The following is a 27,024-nucleotide window of genomic DNA, read 5'->3' as shown; positions in this document are numbered from 1 at the left end:
ACCAATTGGTATTGGGTCACTCTTGTAAGTCCTTGTACAGTGTACCATAGGTACCAAGGGCATAAATGCAACCAAGGCCTACCAGGGGCTGCAACATGTATTGTGCCACCCCTGGCTGGCCATCTAAACAGACACAACTGGCTGGTAACACAACTGGGGCAAGGTGGTGTAAACACTCTTTGCTTTAGATATAGTATACCTATATCTAACCCTAAAATGGACACATATCCTCCTATAAGTCACTCCTATGGCAAGCCTTAACAATCCTGGAGGCAGAGTGCTTGGAATTATGTGAGATGGTGCTCTAGCATGAGCTGAGCCTGTCTGCAGCTTTCGGAACCAAGTCCTTTTGCTGTTTCCATGATAACGCTATACCATATACTCTTAAGTGCATTATAATCCTCGCGGTTATTGGTAACTTTGGCATAGCATTATCAAAACATGTCGAGTAAGGTGTCATACGAATTGGAATACTACCCCCTCGCCAATTCTGGCAACGGGGGTAGCATTCCACCCTTTTAGAGGGACACGGCATGTATGTAACTGTGAACCCCGGTTAAAGTTAACTCGAGCCTCAGCATCACAAAATGGATGCTGCCACCACAGACACAAATCTGACCTCCTGCTGCTGGGAGTCCTTCCAGCGAGGGAGGCCTGGACAAAGGGTTTCCTGCCTTGGGAGGTGCTAGCACCACCCCAGACAGGATTTTGTGTATTAGGTAGGACAGGCTGAAAGGAATGAGACATGCCTGGGGCACACAAGGTGTCCCTGTGCATACCCCGAGTTCAAACCAGTTGCTGGGGCACTCCAGCCCCAGCTCTGGCGCGAAACCGGACAAAGGATAGGGGGTGTAACCACCCCCTTCCTGGTCCCACCCATAGGAGGGACCTAGTCATAGTACAGCCCACTCTAGGAGAATAAACGTAGGAGCTGGTCCCATTTCCAATTAGATTAATCCTGATTTGAAACTCTTCAAGAAGAAACATTGGACTTCGACGTTCTGCTCCACAGAAGACTGAAGAAATCTCCCTTGTGGCCAAGGAGTGACCACCCTGCAGCAGCAGGCACCATCAAGCGTCCTAGCGGTTCACTTTGTCGTCCTTCTTGCCGGAACCAGACTTCAGAGCCCGACGAGATCCGGACTTCCAGACCTCTCCGACCTCTACCTACATCTGCAGCACAGCTGAGATCCGTGGGTGCGACGAGACACGTGGGACCGGCCATCTTGAAGAAACTGCACTTCGCTTCCAGCACGACTTCAGAGGCATCCTCGAGAAAGTGCTTTGGGGATTGAGAAGCCCCAGCCCCGAGCAGCTCCTGCACAGAAGATCAGCCCTCAAGCATCCACGATATCTGCGTGGGGGCCTTTTGCTTGATTGCTGCTCGACACGTTGTCTAGTCTCTTGCCGGCTGGCTAGTGGCCTCCTAGACGACGATCCACGAAATCTACACCGCTGGTCTGGTTGCTCCAGACTGGCCCTTGCTTCCCTGCAAAGGAGAAGCACCCCGGACCCTCCTGGTCTGCACCAGACGCTTTTTCCACTCACCGCGTGGGTTGCCTTTGCCAAGGCCTGTTGACGCCGAATCCGGAACCAACACCACCGACAGCGAGAGCCTGCGTGGGACAGCTTGTGCCTCCATCCTGGTCGTCGAAGACACCTCCTGGTCCACGTGGCTGCAGAGTCAAGCGTCCACTCTTCACCTGATCGCGACAACAGCATCTGGTTCCTTCCTGGTTCCACTCCAGTCACTGGCTAGTGACTGTGAACATTGTCCCCTCTGCTTTCAGGTCTCCATCTTCCTTGATCCACCCTTGGATCACTCCGGACGTCTTCCTCCTGGTCGCCTGCAGCATCTTTACTTCAAGGCTCCATTGACTTCAACGCGGAAACCCGACACACTTTCATACCTATGCGCCCGTGGGTGAGGTAACGAGAGCATTTCGGTGCTCAAGGGTAGATTGACTCTCCTAGTGTCCAGGTATCCAGTTGTTTTAGTCCTAACTAGTCTATTACTTACCTTTTCGTAATTTGTACTGTCCATTGACTTTGTTACGCATCTCGCGTGTGAGTTCACACTCTGCACACGCGTCCCGTGGGCCTCCTGCCCCTTACCTAAGGTTAGGGTAGTGTAGTCCCAGCGATCCTACAGCCTCTGGACAGCTCCATTCCTTCTATCGATTTCCTTATACCATTTACTTAGTATATGGTTTGTCGTGCCCTTAGGGCACCATTGTAATTTGTGCAACTTATCGTATTTTTCTTAAGAGTCTTGTCATGTGCTTAGCCCTCTGATCCCATAAAGAGTTCAGCGGTGTTTTGTTAGTAATACATATATTGTTTATTTTCATAACAACCTGTGTGGTGTCCTTTCATTTGGTATTCAAGGGGTTATATGTGGTAAAACAGCTGGCTTCACATGCCAAAAGAGTTTAGCATAAGACTGCTTTGTCCATGCTACCATTAGGATAGCTGGTCTATAAGGTTGACTTACAACCAATCACCATAAGGGTTGCTTGGACTGATATATGATGCTCACTAGTTCTAGTGATCAACTTGTATCAGGCCAACTTCTCACAGCTAGTGGACTAGATACCTCTCCAGATTCTCGCCTGTTTTCTCCCACTACCGTGGCTATGGAGCAGGGAGCATCATAACGTCGAGTGGTGCAAAGGGCAACTGAGGTCCTGGACTTTCAGCTCCCTTCCGTGGTAGTCAAGAGGTATATCTTGACATGGTTCAGCCAGGTGTCTCCTTCTCAGAACCCTTGCTGACCTTCAAAGAGGCCTTAACAGATGTCCTTCCGGAATCAAGCATGGGTATGCTCAGACGTGAGTCCCATGCTCTCCACACCACTGGAGTCAAGCAATCCTGGCTGAAGACGACTGATAGCCAGAAACCGGTCCTAGGATGCTTGAATCCGGTCCAAGAAAGACCTGGCTTGGCAGTTCAGGCTGGACTGTTCCCACGAGGCACAGGGTCAAGGATTATTTGCATATGGCCATGTCTGAACTGGGGTGGTGTGGAGTGCAAAAAACCGATGGATTTAGGCCCAGATCTCTGTACTGGGGTGAATGTATGACCTTGTTCTGCATTCTGTCCATCAACTGTTGTTTTTGCACCTCCAGTAAGTCCTACACAGTGGGTTTGCTGAAAGGTTTTCGGTGGCCACGCTCCCTTTCTCCACCACTCTGCAAACGCCTCCTAGCACGCTGCTTGTTGGGAAATAAAACCCATTGGGTCTTGAGGGTCCTTGGGGGTCAACTAGCCCTCCTGTTCCCGCCAGTAAGACACACACAGCCAGATTTCTGGGAGGTGGTGAGAGGCCACACCCCTTTTCTCGACCACTCTGCAAACACACCTCCTGGCACTCTGCTGCTTGGGGTAAGAAGTCCACTTTAGTCCCGAGGCCCTTGGCCCCTCAAGAGGCAAGGAGACTTCATCCCCCCACCAGGAGTGTTCTTAGAGGAGTATTTGCAGAGTGGTGGATAAAAATGGCATGCTCTCTGACCACCTCTCAGGAATCCTACTGTGTGGGGCTTACTAGAGCTAACAGGAGGTCCTGTTGACACCTATGAACTGTCAGCAACCAAGGGGACTCCACCCCTTCCCTTCTCCAACCAGCAGTTTGGCAGGAGGCACGTTTGCAAAGTGGTGGAGAAAGGGGGCAGCGCCTACCGCGAGTTGCAGGGCTTTTTTTATTTTCTAAAGGAAGGGGGCTGCATATAATCCCTTCACTGGTACTGATTTAGGCCCGGGGAACCCCAACCTCAGGGGCCAAGCATTTTAAGAAGAAGGGGGCATGTGGCCTCCCCCCCAGGTCGACTTCGGCTCATGGGACCCATCCCTCAGAAGCACAGGCTTTTTTTTTCTTTTCTAAATAATGGAAGGGAGCCAGGTGGCACCCCTTCCCTGAGCCAATTTTGGCCCCCGGGGATCCCATCCCACGTGCCTGTTCTTCATTTTTTTAATTTTGTTTTAAACATGGAAGGGGGGCTGCACGGCTCCCCTTCCCAGGCCAATTTCGGCCTGAGCGACCTCATCCCCTGCGATGTTGCTTCTCCGTTGGGGACAGCAGAGATGAGCCTGGAGGCCGGTGCATTCCCTGCTGGCTCCTCGCCTTCTGTGGGAGCCCTCATTGCTTTGAGACCCAGGGAGCTGCTAACATGCATGCGGACCCCAAGACTACTATAACCAAGTGTGCCTTTTTGGACTTAAACAGTATTTTTCCTTCTACCCAATTTTTCTTTTATATTGGCGAGGGCCTAGCAGCTCTCAAATAATACCGTTTAACAACAACCATAACAAAACGAGTATTGAGAAAGCCAAAAAAGCTGTCTGCCAACACCTGATGCATTGGATTACGGCTTTTGATTTAAATGCATGCCTCCCCTCCCAGGCTCCTTCCCTTTTCTCTCCCCATCTATGCATTTCCTGCCCCTCTCCTTCTCACCACATACCTCTGTTTTATTTGTTGGTTTTCCCCTCTTCTGCTCTCCATGCATGTGTGAAGCACCCATTTTCTATTTATTTACTGTAAATGAAAATCTATGTATAACAAAATAGTCCACAATGAGCCACTGAAGTAGCCCCCATGTGCAAACACTGTGCTCATGGAACACTTTTTGTTGTACTATGAGAAATCCATTGTCGGTGACCAGGGTCAGCATGCATGAGCAATCATCTGGAAAATAAATTCTTATACAGTAGCGCAAAAAGCATTCCATGAGAGCTGCATGCACATGCATTCTAACTCACTGCCGGCCTTCATGGAGTTATTATACTTAAATAATCTGCCGTTCCAAAATGGCCGTCAGCCATTTTCCAACATTAAATTAATTTGCTTTACCAGTGCTTGTTCACTTTGAGGGAGTAAATTAAGAGTGGGTCTTCTGTTTTTCTTCTGCCTTCATCTTCTTACTTCATAGATACCCATTCTGGGTCTTGTGCAGATGGAGCACATGGTATTGTGTAGTATGTTATAAATAACACAAATACAAAATGGGTACCTCGTGTAATATAAATTTAATTTTGGTTAAGTTGTGGATCTGCTCTGTCATGAGGTACCCTTGCTAAGCATTTATTACATGCATTAAGAAGTGCAGATGTTTATTATAATTGATGTTTAATTGCCTTCATTTCTTTTTTTTAGCTAAAGGAGAAATTGAAGCTATAGTAGTGCCTAGCTGCATAGGATTCCTGCTAATCATTCTCCTCGGAATAATATTTTGCTTTAGCAACCGAAACCTGTAAGTATTATACTGTTACATAGAAGCAACAGTATTAGAATATTTTGGCTTCTAAAGTTGACTTTTCATTTTACCTTGGTTTTTCGCATAAGCATTACCCTACTTCACAGACCCCCTTTTTTTCAATTATTGTAATATATTTTATGAAATGTAGACAAAGTTTGTAGTTCACTAAACTAGATCAACCAGCTACAGGAAATAATTTGCTAAACTGTCTATTTCAAAGTCTTTAATCAGTTTTCTTTATTAAAAATGTTGTAAGTTTGTACTAGTTGCTTTCGTTTGTCGCTCAAATGGCATTTCAATTGGTTGCTTTGAATCCTGTGCCAAGACACATCATAAATATTCTGCAGGTGGAAAATATTTGCGGCATGGTGCACAGCAAAGGCTGTGGATCCTCTCTCTGCCCCTCTCTCTGAGGTTCTTCTCTTCCTTCTTTCTCTTGCCCAGCAGGGCTCTGCTCTGGGCACTCTCAAGGGCTACCTTTCTGCCCTTTCCGCCTTCTTAAGGCTACCTTATCAGCCTTCTTTGTTCAAGTCCCCCATTGTCAACAGATTCTTAAAGGGCATCACTCATATGTTCCCTCCTGTTCTCTTCGTGATGCCCCAGTGAGACTTGAATCTTGTACTTACTCATCTAATGTGTGCTCCCTTTGAGCCGCTCCATAACTGTCCTCTCCGTCTTCTTACCTGGAAGACTACTTTCCTGGTTGCCATCACCTCAGGCAGGAGAGTGAGTGAGCTTTAGGCTCTTTCTTCTACACCCCCTTTCCTCTCTGTTCATCTGGACAAGGTTGTGTTGCGGACGAGACCTTCATTCCTACCCAAGGTTGTCACTGCCTTCCACATTGGGCAGTCCATTACCTTGCCCACCTTCTTTCCGCCTCCGCATCCCTCGAAAGAGGAAGAGAGGCTCCACCGTCTGGACCCAAAACGTGCGCTCTCTTACTATCTGGATCGCACATGCCAGTTCCGGGTGGATGACCAACTCTTTGTTGGTTACGTGGGCGCGAAGAAGGGAAAGGCGGTGCACAAGCGGACCATCTCGCGGTGGATCATCTTGTGTATCCAGGCGTGTTACTCCTTAGCGAAGAAGTAACCCCCTGTGGGTCTACGGCTCATTCTACTCGGGCCACGGCGACTACAACTGCCCTGGGCCGAGGAGTACCCTTGCAGGACATTTGCCAGGCAGCTACGTGGGCCTCGCTACACACGTTAGCGAGACATTATTGCCTGGACAGCCAAATCCGGAGGGATGGCTTCTTTGGCCGTTCTGTCCTCCAGGACTTTCTGGTGTGATTATTGGTTCGCAGACCCACCACCGGGGTTGGTATTGCTGGGGTATCTATTCTAAGGTAAGGAATCTATCACTAACGTTTTTTTTTTCAGATGCACAAGTTACTACTTGTGCAACGATATATCTGGAAGAGACATTAGTTAGTGATAGATTCCTTACCGACCCACCCATCCTCCCCGTTCTGCGAACCGATATCTAGGGTTAAGGTCATCCCCTTTCAGGGCCCTAGTTTCATGGCACCAGTGTTGGTTCTATAATGGCTCTGCGTATCTGGCGCGGAAAAGCTGTGTATCAGAACTGACGTTAGCGCGCATGGACGGCGTCTAAGTACTCCGACGTCATTCCGGCGCTAACGATGCCGACGACAGACGCGGAGCCGCTGACGACGCCTGCCGGCGCGCAGGGTTATTGCTACGCAAAATTTTCCGGATCCAGTCTGACGCCTGGTGATATTCTAAGGTAAGGAATCTATCACTAACAAATGTCTCTTACAGATATATCGTTACACAAGTAGTAACTTGTGCATTAAGGGGTGAAGAGTGGTAAAGGGATGTAAGGATAACTTTAGGGTTTAGGCGTCAGTAGAGGGTAAAGGAGGTACAAGTCGTTTTAGGGATGGCTACTAATCAAGGGAGTAAGGGTTATTTTAGAGTCTAGGTGGGTAATAGTACAGAGAGTTTAGGACTGAATAAAAAACATCAAGAGCTTGGCTGTGTTCTCTGCAAAAGACTTGCATTTTATTCGTGAGATAGTACTATGTGAAAGGTCTGAAATATACGCATTAAATATGACTGCTTAGTATGAGTAAAAAAGCTTTTCATTGTATCAAGGGATGAAATCCTGATATTTTATTATTCCTAGAAGTTTGACACATTGGGAAAATGTTTGCTGACCTTCGATCCCAAGTGAATGTGAATCAGATAGCAGAGATTCACTCAATTAATTGGAACAATCAGATTTGAAAATGTTGACTTGGAGGGGTGGATTTTCTAAGAGTTAGGGAAAAGTAAAAAAAAATGTATGGATTGTGGATCTAATTGTGTATATTTTTAAAGTTTTGAGGATTCATCGAAAGCCCTGAGTGCACGCTGGACATCTATGTAAGTTCTCAATTTCTACGCTTACTCTAGTCCCTCCTGGTCTGCTCCATCCGTTTTCCTACATAGTAGCCAATCCACCTGACTATGTATGGAGAAAAGAAACGTTGCAGCTTTTTATTTTATTTTTGCTTATTCCTTTTTATTCATAAGGAAAACATTGACCTCCTCCCCTTTCGTTGGGGAAAAAAAAATACTACGCTCCGTTGAAGTGGGAATTCGGGATGTCCGTTCCCACCCATTAAACACACTTGTCTTTGAGGTAGCTATACTTTCAATTCCAGCACAGGAAAGTCCTTACAAAATGTTTATGAATACCCATGAATGGAAGAGTTTGTTGGTGTACAGTGCATTTTGCATGGCCCGTCACCCCCTCATCCAATACCATTAATGTAGAAAAGGCCTGTGAACACGTCGTAGTAATATGCAGATCAAATTCTGCGTCTCTAAAAATATGAAATATTGGGGAAATCACAACATAGTCAGTCAAACAGATAATATATAAGAAGAACACTCCAAGTATCACATGTTCTCTGTGTTTAATGAAGATCAATTGCCGAGCCAACACGTGTTTCGTAAGGGTGGAAAACCCAGACTTCTTAAGAGCTATTAGGCAAGATAGCTGAAAGATGGTCTCTCTGCCGGTTGTACTTCCATCCCTGCTGTTTTAGGAGTGGTGTTTCCAAGAGGTGGATTAAAAGTGATGAATGGACTCGTTTACATGCAGGGCTCGAAAAATTCACTCGACCGCTCGCATTTGCGAGTGAGATTGATTAAGGACGAGCTATTTTTAGGTCCTACTCGCCCTTTCTGGCGAGTAGGAATACAAACTTGACACTTGGCCTCTGAAAGCAGAGGACATGTGACAAGATAGCAAGATTTAAAGGCATCTTTATTGCTCACAAAGTAAATGAGCAATAAAAATGCTTTTAAATCTTGTTAACTTGTCACATTTGCTCAGAGTTTGAGTCAAGTTCATTTAAGTTAGGTCGAGGAGATTTTGTAGTTTACTAGACTTGCAGGTCTAGAGCATTTTTTATGATTTGTCGAGCCCTGACATGTCCGGTGGAGTGTCACTCTAAACACGTAGCCTTGGGATAGCAGTGTACGAGTAAAAAAGAGCCGGATAGGGCTCTGTCCAGGGTGTGTGATCCTCCTGGGAGTCTGTAAGGGACAACAAGTGCGCCGTAGGTCTACAGAATCAGCAGTGCACTCACTGCCCCTTACAGACTCCCAAACGATGTTTGTGCATATGTGAGAGTGAAAGTGAGGTGGTGCCTAGTTTTATCACATATGTTATGTTATGTTATGTTATGTATTGATTTGTAACGCGCCCTGTTAGTCAAGACTGTCCTGGCACGGAAGAGAGACCTAGTGTCAGCTGAGAACAGTGAAGCTAGAATGCTTGCTGAAATAGATGAGTTTTGAGAAGTTTTTTGAAACAAGTCAGGTTTGGCGTGTGCCTCAGAGCGTCCGGTAAGTTGTTCCACAAGGAGGCAGCTCTAACCGCCAGAGATTGGCCACCTAGACGAACCCTCTTGAACGTAGGAATCCCCATATGTTTGAGGGTGGCCGATGGCAACTGACGTGTTGGCTGGTAGAACGCAAATCTGGCCCTTAAGTAGGATGGGCACGGGACATGTAAAGCTTTGTGGGCCAGTACCAGGGCTTGAAAGGCACTCTTTGGCCGACAGGAAGCCAGTGGAGCTCGCAGAGCTGCTTGCGCACGCTTAGCCTCCTGGGGATATCAAAGAGGAGCCTCACTGTCGCGTTCTGGACCACTTGCAATTTGCGAATCAGAAAGTCTGGGGCACCGATATAAAGGGCATTAGAGTAGTCCAGGCGTGAGAGTATAAGTAAAGCTATATGCATAGCTTTTAAATTCATTACTCAGTTATTCATTACAGAGCACAGTGTGAAGTACTTGGAGAATGAGTAAGACCTGTTGCAGTTGGTGTTCGATGTATCGGACTTAATTCGCTCAAGCTAAATTTGTGATTTATGAGGTGATCTATCAGTGTTTTGCCACTGATGTCGTCTTAGGGCCCCTACTACTGGAGCGGTTTGACAGAATAACCAGGTTACTCCCATTAAATGTGATAATTAAGTCGAGCAACAAAGCCTTGATCAATGTGAGGACATATAATAAGCAAATCGTATGTTTTTTTACTTCCATACAACAGCAAGAAAGATGTGGTATATGACAGACAAGACACCAGCTACTTTCATATTAGTTCAGAAACGTTCTGCCCTTTAGAGAGAAACTTGAGTATTCTTCTTGGTCTTTGCAAGAACTTCAGCAAGAACAGTATTGCTAATTAGGGACACCATGTTATTTACTTTGAAGAACAACCTGTAGTACATTGTGAGAACCTTGCATTGCAAGAATCCACTATATTGGCATAAATACACCTGAGAAAAAACTAAGTTAAGTTTTGACAGTTTGAGAAGCAGCCAGCCCCCGAATTATTTACCTTACGTACTTGCTGAAAAGAGATTGAAGAATCGAAAAACGCAGTGGTTCCTTGTTCTATTTGCATGGTAATCCGTTTTTTTGTGACACAGATGTGTGAGTAAAGTCTTCCATATACAGGCTGGACTGATAATCCTTCTCTAATGCATGTTAGTTTGTATTTGTGAATGGTAAGATGTCCCTTGTACCATGAGCTGTCCTGCTCCTGTTTTCATCCTTGCTGGCTAGAGATTTTTCTGCCCAATGATGGATGTTCAAATCCTGTGAGATGTTCTCCAAATAGCTGTAGGTTGTTTCTTACCAGGGGAGTGTGGGACTCAGTAGTATAATCAGCTTTCTTCCTAACAGGCTAGTGTAGAAACTGGTGGCAGATGATCATAGTTCAGGAGTATAGACCTAGTTCCTAATGCAGGATACTACAGACTCCCATATGTAAATCCATTAAGTTCTTGATGACTGATAACCCTTGCTCTTGTCAAGTGCATTATAAATGGAGGTTGTGCTTGAATGAGGGTGTGAAGTTCCCCTTTTCTGGTGTTCTTGTACTTTGGCTTATTGGCGACCCCCAACCTGTAGACAATGTTGTTGAGTTTGCCAGGCCCATATTCTCTCAAGCCCCTGCTGCCTTTTATGTTATATTGTGTTATGTTTGGCCAATTTGTAGAGCAAACTAATCACCCACGAGGATATCCATCCGATTGAGCAGGTGTGTAGACATGTGGGTCCCGCAGAGTTATTTGATAAGCCAGGTTTTTAGCTTCTTGCGTAGCTCAAGAAGTTAGGAGGAGACTGATGTGTTGTAGGAGGTTGTTTCATGCTTTGGATGCGATACAGGAGAACAAGCAATCTCCCATCTGCTTTTGTGGATGCGGGGGTGTGAGAGTGAGGCTGAGCATAGGTGTCTGTTAGGCAGGTGAAAGTGTATGCGGTTATTTAGGTATGCTTGTCTAGTGGGGTGCAGAGCTTGTTACAAAGGCTTCCCAATGCCCCCTTCCTTACGCAGAGCACAATATCTGACTGTTGGAAGGATCTGACGTGGATCCACAAAAGTGCAATGGAGTAGGAAGGAAGTCTTTGCATTTGAATATACTGCCATCTACAAGTGCCAGTTGGTCAGCTTGTAGCCTACCAGAAGATAGGAACTAAAGTAGACACTCATCCCCCACCTCACGCACCTTCCTAAAATAATAAAAAGGAAGCTTACAGCTGGCAATGTGGCCATTTCCCATATACTTCCTCAGGTAGAAGAGCTACAGCCATAACTAAATGTCTTAATAGCTGAGGCCTGTAGTAATCCACAACGAGGGGTTGATTGAAGAAGATAGATTTATTGCAGAAGAAACAGCTTAGACAACCACAAGCATTAAGATACAGGCTCCTACTATTCAACTCCCAGACATGGAATGTTAAACAAGAAAGAACCATAACAATTCTAATGTAACCTAGCAGGAAGGAACACTACACATCTTCCCCCTATAAAAAAAAAAAACCAAAAAAAAAAGAAATCATCAGTGCAAATAATCACGTAACTTAACAGGAGAATGTTTTATACGAGAACTTCTTCTCACAGAGTCATTCGTGCAACATTCAACCACACTTCCAGAGGGATGCTTATCAGAAACAGCAATAGGACAGTCCGCTTCTGAAAAGTTAGTAACCAAAGGGTAAGACTCCAACAATTCATTCCGGGAAACCATCTCGGAACAAGACTCAACAGAATCAGAATGAGGTTCCAGTCCAAAAGTGTCCAACATATTAGAAAAGGAAACATCATCCAACACACTAGAACCAGAATGAGAAACAGGGCAAGAAACCGGTAAGTCCAAAGCTTTACACATGGAAATCCTTCTGAAATTCCAAATTTTCCCACCTTCAACTCTCACAGCTTTGGAAAAGACTTCAGTTACCTTACATGGATCGGACCATTTCCTCCATTTGTTACCAAAATTCCTACCAAACTTTACACAAACAAAATCCCCTATATTGATCTTCCTGGTGTAGTTACCAGAAGGAGAAGAAGTGTTTCTCATTTTCTCCTGATATGACAAAACTTTACTCCTGACTTTACTAAGATCACAAGGAGATCCACAAGGAACTTTTTCCTTCAACCACCAAGGTAATAACCTTGAGCCTGGTTTCCTACCTCTCAAAATTTCAAAAGGAGACAGGCCAGTTACGGAGTTAGGGGAGACCCGATATGATAATAGGGAAGCACGTAGTGCCTCACGCCAATTTAAATTACTCTTAACTGCAAGCTGAATAGACTCTTTAATAACCCTGTTGAAGCGTTCGGTCAGACCATTGGCCTGTGCGTTATAGTTTGATACTCTTTTATGTACAATGCCACATCTTTTCATAAAAGAAGAAAACTCACCACTAACAAATTGTGGGCCATTGTCAGAGACAATCTCAGCTGGAATGCCCTCTCTGCAAAACACCTCATCAAGGAGCTCCACAACCTGGGCCGAACCAATTTTATTCACAACCTTTAACTCAGGCCATTTAGAAAAGTAATCGATCAAAACCAAAATAAAAACATCCTTATTGTTGGAAAGATCAAGTGTGCCAACAATATCCACACCTAATTTCATCCAAGGAGATGAAGCAAACTCAATAGGAGAGACACCTACTTTGAGAGTTTTAACTGACTTGTCACTTAAGGCACAAGGAGAACAAGAACTGACCCACTTCTCGACCATGCCATCAACACCAGGCCACCAATAAAACTCACGGATCCTACGTTTAGTGCTAGACATGCCCATATGGCCTTCATGAGCCATAGAAATGATACGCTTCCTTAAACCAACAGGAGGAACAATTTTGTCACCTCTGCTAATAAAACCCTGATCAAACATGATCTCATCTCTTACTTTGAAAAAAGATAAATTATCACCAGAAAGTTTACGCTCCTCTGGCCAACCATTTTTTAGACAATCAACCTACATTAGATAAATCCACATCCTTGCACATAGCTTCTCTCCAATCCGCTTCTGAAATAATGTCAACCCCAGAATCACTCCTGAGATCTTCAATAGAAAATACAACTTCTGTGTCACTCACAGAATTGAGAAGAGCATCCTGCAAAGGTAATCTGGACATGCAGTCGGCATGCACATTCAAACGACCAGGAATGTATTCCACAATGCATTGGTATTCCTGTAATTTAGCAGCTAAACGCGCTGTCAAAGTTCTACCTCCACCAGCCACCAACATATTGATTAAAGGATTATGATCAGTTCGCAAACGAAACTGTGTGCCCCAAATAAACTGCCTGAAATGCTCAACAGCCCATGTGCAGGCCAATAACTCTTTTTCGATGGTAGAATAGTTAAACTCAGGACCACGAAGAGTCCTTGATGCATAAGAAATTACAAATTCTTCACCCTTACTTTTCTGCATAAGAACAGACCCAAGTCCAACATTGCTCGCATCCACACACAAAATGCATCCTTTACCCATTTCAAACGGTCTTAAAAAAGGAGCATTTACAATTTCCTTTTTTAGTAAATCAAAAGCAGACTGTTGCTCAGCATTCCATAGAAATTTTGCATCTTTTTTAACAACAATCTTAAAGCATGCACTTTTGATAAATAATCTTGCACAAATCTGCTGTAAAATTCAGTTAATCCCAAAAATTTGACTAACTGTTCTTTAGATAAAGGAGAAGGAGCTTTAAGAATACTATGTACATGGTTAAGCTTTGGTTTGATGCCCTGAGACGATATCTCATGTCCGAGATACTCCACCTTTTCCTGTCTAAATTTGCATTTTGTAAACTTCAAAGTTAAACCTTTCTCCTGAATGCGATTAAGAACAGCATTTAAATTGTTATCATGATCCTCAAAATTTTTTCCATAAATCAAAATATCGTCTTAGAAAGCAACAGCACCTTTGCAATTTTCCAAAACCTCTATCATGAGTCTCTGGAAAACAGATGCTGCACTGGCTAAACCAAAAGGCATACGCCGATATTGAAACATGCCCTCAGGTGTTATAAAAGTAGTTAAAAACTTTGACTCATCATGTAATAGTACCTGATGGTAGGCACTCGCTAAATCTATTGTAGAAAAAACACTTGCTCCAGAAAGCATTGCAATCAATTCGTGAATATTGGGTAGGGGATGCCTATCCACCCAAATCTCTTTGTTTAGACTCCGAAGGTCGACACACAAACGGAGTTCGCCGTTGCTTTTAATCGATAAAACAATAGGCGAAACCCAAGGAGAAGATTCAACTGGTTCCACAATGTTTTTAGCAACCAAATCATTCAAAATTACTTTAAGCTTATCACGATATGCTAATGGAACATTCCTCACTCTGTGCCGAACAGGTATAGCACCCTCTTTAAGGATAATGCGATGTTTAAAATCGGCATATTTACCTAACACTTCAGAAAAAATAGCAGGAAATCTATTTTTAATTTGGGCAGTAAACTCATCATTTCCTAGTGGAATTACATACACAGGAGGTGAAGCATTCGGGTCCAATTTAATGCCCAGTTCGTGCTGGTGTGGCCAACTAAGAATTGACGCCCCTTTAGAGGAAACATAAACTTTCCCTCTTATTTTCCTATCTTTGAATCCAATGTCCGCCCACATGAAACCGACCAAATCAATGTTGTGTCCTGTATAACCTCCAGGCTGTACGTCTGTTGGGAACAACTTTATAATGTCCCAGAATTTTTCAAAAATGTTTTTACCAATAATGCTGTACCATGCACAGGAGTCAATAAGCATGGAAATCTCAACATTATTAATTAAAATGTTGTCACTAGGAAAACCCTTACATTTTGTATCACCAACACATAGTAAACTATTAACACCAGGATCAACCCCCGGGTCTAACTCCTCTTCACCAAGAAAATTCACTTTTTGAGAAGATTTGCACATTTTGTTGAAATGACCTGGCCTTTTACATTTCATGCAAATTTTATTCCAAGCTGGACAGCCTCTATAACTTCCAACATGGTCATTTCCACCACATCTATAACAGACTATCTGTTTTTTTCCTTCAAATGGTCTATAATCTTTTTTGAAACTTTCCTTCTTGTTCGGAACAAACTGAGATCTCTTAAAATTAGAGGTATCTTTTACGACTGAAACTTCAGGTATTACCACCTTATTCTTCGCTTCTTGCCCTCTAATCTCACTCACAAATAACTCGGATTGTTCAATCCCTTTTGCAATATTTAGAACAGCTTTAAGAGTAGATTCAGTTCCCATCCATAACCGTTCTTGTATTTTTTTTCTCTTTGTTCTCATCATAATTTGATCTCTGAGGACTTGATCAAAATGTATTGTTTCAAAGGCACACGAACCAGCAAGGGTTCGTAAAGCAGCTACATAGTTCTCTATTGATTCGTCCTCTTTTTGTGCACGAGAATAGAACTTAAACCTTTCCATAACGGTATTAATTCTTCTTCCAAACCTAGTACCCATTTGTTTAACCACTACATCAAAAACATTTATATCCCCCGCACCTTCAATAGGCGGTAGATTCTCTAATTCTTTGAGCCCTTGTCCACCCAAACAATTTTTTAATAAAGCCAACTTCCTTTTCGGAGAACACCCATCTTCCTCAACTACATCAACATATGCTAGGAAAGTTGGAAACCATAGATCCCATTCTACTTTAGGGTCATCTGCTAAAGGTAGAAAATGTGCAGGAGAAATGATATTGTTAGACATCTCAAAATAGCAATGTTACTGTTAAAGTTGCTTTAAATTAGTATTGTCTGTAACCACTTATAACTAAAAGGAGCAATTGTCTATTTATTTTTTTTGAAATACAAGAAAATAGAGAATAAGGTAAATAACAAACTAAAATTAAAGAGGTTGTCACCGTAGTCAGAGTATGCTTTCACGAAATTGTTATTGTCTTCTTCACATCTGAGTACAAGAAAAAAAAATCCGTTTGCAGTTATTTCCTCCCAAAACCACGTTGAATGACAGAAAATCGAGTGTTCTGTGGAAACGCTAGAAAAAAAAAACTAAACTAAAATTGTAGGTAAAAGAAATGTAGACGCTTTGGAGCTATCAGCGTTCTTGTACTCGTAAAGTTATTCCTATTCCAAGATGGCGGCACGTTGCGTGATACACATTGCGTGATGACGTACAACGTTCTGCAACTCTTTCTTTAGATCCTTGCGTTTCAGTGACGACGGCTTCCTATCAATGACGAATCTCCCATGCATAGAACACTTCGGTGACTTGAAAAATGCAGTCACTAAATAACGGTGAGTTTGAAAAAACGAACGTAGAGGCAATGATAAATGTTAAATTAAATATTTTAAACAGGATTTGGCAAAAACAAACCAAAATTTCTCGAAGCCGTCAACTGAAAGCGGACGGAAAACACTTCCACTACAATTTCGGTGGGACAATTCAAACACTCCCACGAATATGTGGACACTGCCGCTGGTGCAATCAACACACGTTTTAAGAGAAAAACAGCCGCTGGTGCAATCAATGTACACTCGCTTTTAAACAAATAAATACCTTTGTGTGAACGCTGTTTTCAGTTCTTCTCTTCTTCATTAGGGTTCAATTTTCCTCTTTTTTTTTTAAATAGTGAAATTTTTTTTTTTAAATAAATCCAATGAAGATGATGTTCTCTTCCAATCCCAAAACGTCGCCAAAATTGTGTAGTAATCCACAACGAGGGGTTGATTGAAGAAGATAGATTTATTGCAGAAGAAACAGCTTAGACAACCACAAGCATTAAGATACAGGCTCCTACTGTTCAACTCCCAGACATGGAATGTTAAACAAGAAAGAACCATAACAATTCTAATGTAACCTAGCAGGAAGGAACACTACAAGGCCCTTCCCTAAAAAATTCACAATCTGCATTGGATATTATGGGATACCTTCCATCATGATGTATTAAGAGTTACTGTCAATATTATGGTGTGCTTGATTTGGTTTGGTACCTCAAATATTTGAACATAAGTCAGCACCCAGTAGATGGCTAGTTTGCCTCCCACTGCCACAAGCTGGTGTCTTGACCCATCTCAGGAATTCACCATTCACTCTGTCTGCCTGCACTGAGGAGAAACTGAAACCTTATTGTTGTCTCCCTTTGCTTGTATGGCATTTAGGATTGTAAACAAGCTTGCTGTTTCCATGAATGAGAGGGAGTCGGAAAGAACTGTAGAGAACCAGCCTGAATGTTCCCTCAAGCTGCCAGTGGGGATTTGGAGACAAGTCCTTCAGAACCCAAAGGGGGACTTTGCTCTTAAGGGTCTCTGGGGCAAGGGGACTCCGTCGGCTTACGTGAACTCAGTCTGTGTGGCTTGAGTGCAAAGGTGTTTCTTCCAGCAAGTCACATGCGTTAGAGGCTCTTACTTTACTTGGGTCACTTGGAGACGGGAAGAAAACAAGGCAGCAGGGCCACTCTCGGTGTAGGCCTCGTTGATCTTGAAGTCCCTCGTCGGCAGGTTGGCTTTCGCGTCAGTGGTGCCCGGGCTGGACACTCCACAAGCTTTTGTTGCGGCAAATGCTCCGGTACCCCTAGTATTTGTGTTGTGCTGCACCTGGAGGACCAGATGTCTCCAAACTCGACAGGGGGGCGGAACTGACCTCCTAGAGCCAGGAAGACATCGTCCTGAAGTGCTTCTCCCTCGATGGGCCCGATGGCCAACAAAACGGTGAACCAGACGATTGCAAATGGTGCTTGCAGGGGTATGGCTCCTCCACCCCAAGCAAGATGCTGCTCAGTTGTTGAAGTGCTGGACAGTCCTCCCAGGACTTGAAAGGATGCACAGCTTTTGGATGACCTTGGTCGGCGCAATTGTCGAGGTACCAGCAACAAGGCAGGGTTTGGCACCAAGTTCAGGGTAATTCCTCAGTTCTCTCTTCTGTCCTTCTGTTCCCATGTAAATTAATCTGAGTTCCTGGTGTTAGAGGAACCCTTACATCCTGAATATGGGGAGTGTATAGTAGTAGCAAATGGGTTGCTTAACCCTCAGGTGAATACTTTCCCCTATATGACTACTTCCTGATACAGAGTTCCTAGTTTCTCTAAATTTAAAATGATAAAACCCTTTCTTGATTGTCCACTTAAGGGGGCCCACCTTAGGACTGTGCCTAGCCTGAAAGTGCAACACATCTACTTACTGACTGTCTAATTTCCTGCCTGTTCTGGTGCCAAATGGGCCACAGGGCAGTGGGTGGCGTTCCCCAAGTCACAGAGGAATCCAGGGTCGCATATCGGAGGAGACTGAGGGTTTGAAGCCTCCAGCTTTTATATGCTAAATCACTAGCCATCCTTAGGGAGGAGGTGTGTACACCTTACTCCGGAGCGGGCATAGTTTCTAGTCTCTGAGAATGTGGGCTCTCACCTGCAGGGGGATAGACACTTGTCTTTGGTGGCAGGCTGGGTGATACCAGTCAGCCAGCACACTAGAGGGCTAGCAAGTTTTCAAGGGGCACCTGTGAGATGCCATCTGGGTGCATGTCACAAGAAATCTGATACTAGCATCAGTTTAGATTTATTGAGACAAAGTGTTTGATTCCCAACCCCCATTTTTTTCAGTGTAGCCATTATTTAACTGGGTAACTTGTAATCCTTCTCCTACTTAGCGGCCAAGACCTGGAACTCTCTCCCCACCCACCTCCGCCTTAATCAGAACCACCTCTCCCTCAGAAAGCAACTAAAAACTTGGATATTCGATAAGTAAAAGCATCCCCCCCCTCTCGCCCCCCCCAAGCGCCTTGAGACCCTCTGGGTGAGTAGTGCACTATATAAATCTCTGAACTTGAACTTGTAATGGCCAGTACATACCTTTCACATGGCTGCCTGATCACTTGCAATGCCCTGGTAATATTGCGAGGCATCAAAGGCGCATACCTGCTCATGCGGATATGCCCTCACATGTATTACAATAGACCCTGCCTTAGGGCTCTAAGGCCTGCTGTAGGGATGACGTACATCTAAACCATGAAGTGTATTAGGGCATTTCACACAGGAAGTGGGCAATGTTGTGTTTTCAGAAGAGCTTGTCCCCTTTCATGCATCCTGCAATGACAGTCTGAATGTAGTTTTTGTGTGGATCCCCTTGGGTGGCATAATATATGCTGCAACTCAAAGGGAAACCTCTTTAGTAGCCATGCCTTGTATCCCATGTGTACCATTTACCAGGGACTTATAGGAGTGCTAAAGTCCTTGCCAATTGGGTTACATTTATGCATTTCATTTATGGGGGGGAAAACTGGCACTGGAACCTGGTTAGCAAGCTTCAGTGTACTTTCTGAGTCAAAAATCAGATTCTAGTAGTTGAAATGTGTGCAGATAGTGGGGGCAACATCTGTAGAGAGGAACCCAGTATTGAGTACCTACAACCCCTTGTGAATGAGAAACTAGTGGTGAGTTGTCAATGCTGCTATTGCTACCCAACCTATTCAAGATGAAGCTGCGACACTGCATAGGATGCCCTCTGCCACTTTCTGCGCCCTGTTTTTGAGTCTCCCCTGTACACGTCACACCTCTAGGGGCTGAGTACACATAAAAGAGAGTTAGAACAAAAAAGTATTTGTGCAAGTTAATACCTTTAATACAGTTTGTCTGAAGCATTCTTCATTTCTTTGTGGCCACCACACAGATTTATGTCTGTGTTCCAGTCCTGCCCTCCAATGTCCACCCAACAGAGAACACCCTATATGTCTGACCATGATGGTCATGCTGTGAATATTTATCTCAGAAGATTGTATCCCCCAATAAAGCCCAAATGATAGAGATACAATGAAACTGAAACCATAATGTTATTGTAGACTGGGATACACTGTTGTTTAAGTGGTGGGTTCCTGTGATTGAATCTAGCTGTCCTGTGTGGGCCTGAGATTATTATGAGATGTGGGGACGACTTCTTACACCTGCACCTTTCTACAACATCATTGCATAAGCCTCTGTCTAGCCTTCACCTCAAAAGTCAACCCTGGTGCGTTCTCTACCAGTCCACTGGATAGGGAATCCAAAAAGCTGGACACCGTTGGCAAGAGGATGTACTCTTCCTCCAGCCAAGCACTGTGGTCAGTATGTAAGGCTCTGTCTAGCTATAAGGACAGTTAATGCTCAATCTCACTGGCGTGACCACTTCAGAATGCATCAGTATGGATCTGATATTCTGCTTGTCACCAGCATTACCAAATAGAAAATAGAAGCTGCATTCGAAGAAGACCACTTTCCTAGGCATGCTCAGAACCTTGGACAAAAATTCCGAACTCAGGATTCTCCTATTAGGGAATTCATTCAGAACTGTCACTACTATTTTTTTTATTTTTATTGTTTCGCTCTATGATTTTATCTTTCTCTAAATAAAATACATCTTATACTGATTGGATATAAAAAAAATGCACACTCTTTATCTGGTAACTGCATTTGTGTTTCTGAACCTTCAACACTGTCCAAGAATGAAGCTTACACTACCCCCCTTGATCAAATAGAAGACCATGGCATCAGTGCCGGCTGCTGCCAATCAAACCTGGTAGTCGCTCAGGAGAAAGTGAGGGTTTGTGATATTAAAATAAAAAAATTAAATCACTTACCTGCCGCTCAGTTCCTGCTGCCGCCTTGTTGCTCCTGCTACTCTCCTCCAATGAAAGTGGATGGGCCTGAAAGCACAGGCTCCTCACCCAATCCCGATCCGACCGCGTGGCCCCAAAACCTCTGAGAAAAAACTCAGTGACCAGAGCATGGAATAAAATAGATACAAGGAAATTACACCAACTACTTACATCAACCATGCCATCGGTGCCAAGAGACATGAGGCTACAAGCTCTTACACTAATTGGCTTGCAGAGGCAGGAAAGGAACTAGCACCTATAAACTATTTCCATCATACTAGACAAAAACCCTCTGCCCCATGGTACTCTCCTGAACTCAGGGATCAGAAACTTGCTTGTAAGCATTGGAAAGAAAGTGGAGGGCGGGCTACCACGACAAGGACAGGCTGGACTATAAAACAAGTCTTGCATTATATAAACAGCTGCTCCACAAAGCAAAACAAGAATATTTCTCTGACAGAATCATTCAAGCTAAAAACTCTTCTAAAGAGATTTTCAAAATAGTAAAAACACTGGCTCTTCCATGCTCCCCGACTTTCGCAGCCAGCCAAGAGCTGTGTAACAAAATTGCTAATCAATTTTTTTGAGAAGGTGAATAACATCTTTGTCACCTTCTCTGACTCAACCCGTGAAACAACAGAGTTTTGCGTCAGTTCATGCAGAAATAAACAAAGACAGCCTGCTTCTTCTCAATTTTACCCCTTTAACAGAACTAGACACCTGCAAGTTACTGCTGAAGGTAAAGTGAGGCTCTGCAACTGATCCATGCCCTAGTTCAGTAGTTATTTCAGCTGCAGAGCCAGTCTCAAAAATACTGACTCCTATCTTCAATTCTATGTATTTAGAAGGGTATTTTCCAAAAGACTGGAAGCATGCTTCAATTCTGCCACTACTGAAAAAATCCAATCTTGATGTCAATGACCCCAATAATTTTAGACCAATTTCCAGAATTCCTCTCCCAGCGAAGGTCATTGAAAGGAATATTAATGCTCAACTCAACACATTTTTGCAAGATACACATGCCCTAGACCCAAACCAGTTTAGGATTAGAGGAGCCCACAGTACGGAAGCGGCGCTGGTAAAATCCACAGAGGAGATCAGAATGATTTTAGATCCAGGAGGGAATGCCGCACTGATCATGTTGGATCTCTCTGCAGCATTCGACACGGTCCATCATGTGGTGTTGATGGACCGTTTACAGGAGATAGGAGTGAAGGGCTCGGCCTGGAAACTTCTCAAATCATTCTTAACTGATAGAATACAAACCGTAGCCCTAGAGGAATTTGAAGCGAAATCTTTCTCTCTGCCTTGTGGGGTTCAGCACGGTTAATCTTTGAGCCCAACCCTTTTTAATATTTGTTTCCTCGCTGACACACCTTATTGAATCATTTGGGTTCACACTAACATCATATGCTGATGATACCCAAATAGAGGTGAACCTTCTTCCAGGCGGCACGCAGACTACTTCCTTGAGGCTGCAAAACTTTGAGTGCCGTGGGGGGTTGGATGGCCCAAAACTGTTTGAAACTCCACTTCAACAAAAGAGAGGTGGTTTTGTTTGGAAACAACCCAAACCTCTGGACGCCAGACTGCTGGCCAGCAGACCTGGGCCAGCTTCCTACGCCAGTTAGGGAAGTGAAAAATCTGGGTTTCTGGATTGAAGAGAAATTGAACTGCAGGGTCCAGGTTAATAAAGTGGTCTCCACCACCACCTATATTCTAAAATCTTGCAAAAAATATTGCCATTACTCCCCAAAGCAGCACAAAATTCAGTTGTCACTGCTCTGATTATGCCGAGACTGGATTATTGCAACAGTCTGTATCTGAAGATACATGAGGGATCACTAAGCAAACTGCATGTTCTTCAGAACGCAGCGGCCAGATTACTTACTCGCACACCTAGGTCTGATTCCATCTCTGCCCAAATCAAAGCCCTGCACCGGCTGCCAGTGAGGAAATGCACCCAATTTAAGGCCTTGTGCTTGGTTTTCAAGGCCCTTCATGGAATAGGGCCTGAATTCCTCAAGCGACTCACCTACTGGTACACCCCGACTAGAACATTGCGATCTTCTGACGCCATACTGGTGACAGTACCTACTGGTGGGGCAGAAGCTTCACAGTTAACGCAGCAAAGACCTGGAATGCGCTTCCTCTTTCTTTAACCCCTTCGCTGCTGATGACGAGCTCAGCTCGTCATCAGCCACGGGTGGCGTGTGCTGATGACGAGCTGAGCTCGTCATGTAACGTGGAAAACAGAAAACAGCCGCACAGCGCAAAAATCACCGCAGCAGCGATGCGGTTAAGAAGCATGACCAACTTCCTTGCTTTCAGGAAGACACTAAAAACTTGGCTTTTCACAAATTGATCTAAACCGATGCGCATGTCTCTCTGTCTGGCTTGATTCCTCTTCAGGTCTTCTCCTAGCGCCAGGACACATTTTTGGTAACAGTTGCGCTTTACAAATAGCAATAACATAACATAACATAACAGATACCTCTGTCATAGTGTGAGAGCAGCGCCAGGACTTGTCTGAGTGGCTGCGTTTACCACTCAGACAGTGCATTGGAGCTTGTGTCATCTCTACAGCCCGGCTTTGCAACACAGCTTGGTTTAAGAAACATTAATGCACATGTCTGGCCAACCTAGGACGGCCGGCCAAACAGACATGCACACTTGTAATTGCCCACCATTCCTGCCTGTCATGGTCTGGCCAGCTCCTCCCACTCCCACGTAAGCAAAGATAAATAAAAAGATAATAAACCTATTTAATCATCATTTTATTTTATCATCTGCTGGCAGTAGTGCGACGCTCCTCCGGCATTACGGAGAACCCTCCCCCCCTGCATGGCCTTCAGTGAACTGAACAATTGTATACAGCAACTCGAATCTAGAAAGTTCAGGATTTCCGAGTGTCTCAAAGGTAACCAGAATATAGAAAACTGATTTGATGGTTATGGTTTCTCCAATTTGCCAGGTTTTGTTAGGTGAGTTGATCTATGATGTGTATTAGTTTTCCAGAGTTATATGTTATGACGAGGTGCTTGAGTTGGATGCAGAATTCACCAGTCAGTGAATATTGACAGAATGTGTAAAATGTGTCAATACTTTTAGCTGCAGATTCCTTACTTTTTTTGTTTTTACCATTTTATTGGGTTTTATCAAAGCATTGAATAAACTCTGAACAAATATCCGGATCTGTAATGTATCCACATTTGATGGTCCCACTCTGGCCCCTGTACATATAGTACAATATATAGCAATTCCTACAGGAGTAATCAGTTCAATATGGAAACTGTAAAACATATTTAATTGACTCATAACAGTGCTCAGGTTCAAGTATAGTAATGGCAAGTATCTCAAGATATGTTTTGCCCATTAACATGTCTGCTCTCCATGCACCCACATCCCGGTACAAAAAACATAGCGAGCTTACAGATTTTCTTTAACGATATAATTCCACCATAACCGAACTCCATTCATCATCCACCCCTGCGGTACTTAAGCGCATTATAATGAGGACAGGTGCTAGATTAGGGCGCCACATCGACCCGGCCAGGGAGATCCGCCTGAAACTCCTGTAATAATTAATCCTAATACGCAGCTATAGGAGTTCTGCACTATCCACAGGTTTATTCACGTCAAAGTGCCTTTGATTCTGTTCTGCCCAATTTGTGTCACCACTAACCAGTGCCCCAGCCCAGGTAACGAGTTGGCTTTCAAATGCATTGCAAACCATCTGTGAGGACTGTAAACTGATTCTGATAGATACATCTGCCGTGTGGATTCCTCACCTTGTGAATATCCCCCTTGCGTCAGCAACATTCGGAAATTCTTTTTGTAGCTTCGCGCCGACGTGGACGCGGACGTCACAGAGACACGGCTCCGCTCGCGACTCCGCTGACGTCACCGACGCCTACAATAGGCCCACGCCGGCGTGATGACATCAGTTCCCTTTTTTCCGCGTCGTCGACGCTAACGGTTTTCAGGGATCGTGCTGTAGCTTTTCAGTAATTTTGTTACTATTTTCCTGTTATTCTGTATAACATCATACTCTTCGGGATGTCGTCGAAGAAGACTGGTTTCAAGGCTTGCGGCGAATGTGGCAAGACTATGTCCATCACCGATCCACATGACTGCTGTGTCTAGTGCTTAAGCTCCGACCATGATGTCGAGGACTGTGCTTGCTGCAAGAAGATGACTTTGAAGGCGCTGAGAGAGAGAGAGGCGAAACTCCTTGTGGCTAAGCTTAAGAGTAAGAAGGAAAAGAAATCTTCGAAGTCTCGAGCTCGTCGTTCGAGGTCGAGGTCTCGATCGAGATCACGCTCGGAGTCGTCTTCAGCTCACGCGTCGAAGTCTTCGAGGAAGAAGCACAAGAAGAGGAGCACGAGTCACGTCATCGCTCCGGAAAAGACTCTGGTTCGAGACCGAAGTCCCAGGTTAAGCTCCTGAGTAAGGAGTTGGTGGTTTCGGAGTCGGAGCATGTCTCTGTGGGTGAGGCTTCACAACCAGGTTCGCCCGAATCACAGGAGCAGGTCCATTCTCCAGTTCAATCCAATCCTTCTGGTCAGGAGGATGAAGGTGAGGAGCAGGGGGCTGGTGAAGTCGAAGATCCGGTGCCTGCGGGTTCGTCGACCCCGGTTCCAGGACTCTTGGAAGAGGTCGACGTCGTCTCGACTCCGCCTCCTCAGGAACGTCCCAGAGATTCCTATCCTGAGTTTCCAGCTCCAGGTCAGGATCCATCTCAGTTCCTGAACGCCATGTTTGGTGTCTATTCTAGGGCAATGTTCCCGTCTGGTGCACCTGTTGGTCCCACGGGTCCTATGGCTTTCAACTTGGGTGTTCCCCAAGCTTATGCCCCTGCGCCCTTCATGCCTTTTATGCCGGCTATACCACCGCATTGGCATTTACCGGCACCTCTGGTGTCGTCGATGCCGAAGCGCTCGACGCCGACTCCGTCGACGCCGGTCACGTCGACGCCGATGCCCACGAATCCGAGGCAAGATTCTGTCCGACCTCGAGCTGAGAAGCCTCGTCCGACGTCGGGTTCGACGCCGGCTTCGGCGCCGTCGGAGTCGATTCCGAACCCGTTGGCTTCGATTGTGAAGGAAAGGTCTCGGAGAAGGGCTCAGACTCCTGGAAGAAGATAGGTATCAGTATTCGGATACTGAAGAAGGAGAGTTACAGGATTCTGAGGATCCTTTTGAGGATTTGTGTGAGGCCAGTGGGCTTGAGCTGTCACCTGAATGGGAGTTGGCTTCAGTTTCTAATGTGCCATCAAAGGATGTGGTGCCTTATCACACTGTTATTAAAAAAGCAGCGAGCCTTTTGAACATTACTCTTCCTACTGCTGACTATAAGCCTAACATCTTGACTGAGGTTCTTCATTCTCCCTCGTCAGTGGTTGAGCCTGTGTTGCCCTTCAACGAGGCCTTGACTGAGCCCATCTATGAGGTGTGGAAGAAGCCTTTGTCTGCTCCTGCAGTTTCGAGACCAGTTGCAAGGAGGTACAGAGTGGCACCTGAGGACCCGGCATTTTTATCTATTCATCCCTTGCCTGAGAGTTTGGTGCTGCAGGCTGCTTGCGCTAAGAAGTCTGCTTGAGTTTTCCCACAGGTTCCTCGGGACAAGGAATCCAGGAAGCAAGATCAGGGTGCCAGGAAGGTCTTCTCATCAGCCAGTATGGCATTAAAATCAACCAATGCAACGTGCCTGATGGGTAGATATATCCATGCCTTGATGGATTCTGTCAAGCAGCTTGTTCCGAAAATCCCTGAAGATGACCGGAAGGATTTTCAGGAGGTGATTTCAGACACTCAGGCGGCTGCGAGACAGGTGATTCAGAGTGGCCTGGACACTGCTGATTCGGTGGCAAGGGTCATGGGATCGTCTGTGGCCACCAGGAGGGCCGCCTGGCTTAAGTCATCAGAGTTCTCTGCGGATGTCCAGTCTGCATTGTTGGACTTACCTTTTGATGGCTCAGGATTGTTTGGCTGATGCTGCCTTGGAACGTTTTAAGGACAGTAGGGCCACTGCAAAGTCCTTGGGTCTTCAGTCCAGAGGAACTACTGGTAAACGCTTCAGGGGTTTCGGAAGATCCTTTCGTTCCTACAGAACTTCCCAGCAACAGCCTCAGCAGCAACAAAATACGCTGTACAAGTCGTACAGGGGCAGACAAAGAACCCGCCCTAGAGGTCGTCAATCCTCCTCCTCCTCTCCTTCCCAACCCCCAGCAATTGCAGCAAAGCAGCCCTAGATCCGCCATTCACAATCATGTGGGCCCAGTGGGGGGTCGGCTTACTCATTTCCTACAAGATTGGGAATTAATTACATCGGATCTTTGGGTTCTC

General features: G+C 44.9%; 1 protein-coding gene across 5 annotated transcripts in view; it reads left to right on the top strand.

Moving 5' to 3' along the window:
- Positions 1-27,024, top strand: part of LOC147726593 (interleukin-6 receptor subunit beta-like) — a 527,141-nt gene that overhangs the window by 475,557 nt on the left and 24,560 nt on the right. For all 5 annotated transcript variants that reach the window (XM_086960647.1, XM_086960643.1, XM_086960648.1 and 2 more), the window contains one exon: positions 5,153-5,249. In XM_086960647.1, coding sequence (XP_086816773.1) covers positions 5,153-5,249 — 97 coding nt within the window. The remainder of the gene's footprint in view (positions 1-5,152; positions 5,250-27,024) is intronic.

This window comes from Lissotriton vulgaris, chromosome 3_1 (genome assembly GCF_964263255.1).
Source record: "Lissotriton vulgaris chromosome 3_1, aLisVul1.2, whole genome shotgun sequence".
In the NCBI taxonomy this organism is placed as follows: Eukaryota; Metazoa; Chordata; class Amphibia; order Caudata; family Salamandridae; genus Lissotriton; species Lissotriton vulgaris.
This window is presented reverse-complemented; position numbering and strand designations above follow the sequence as displayed.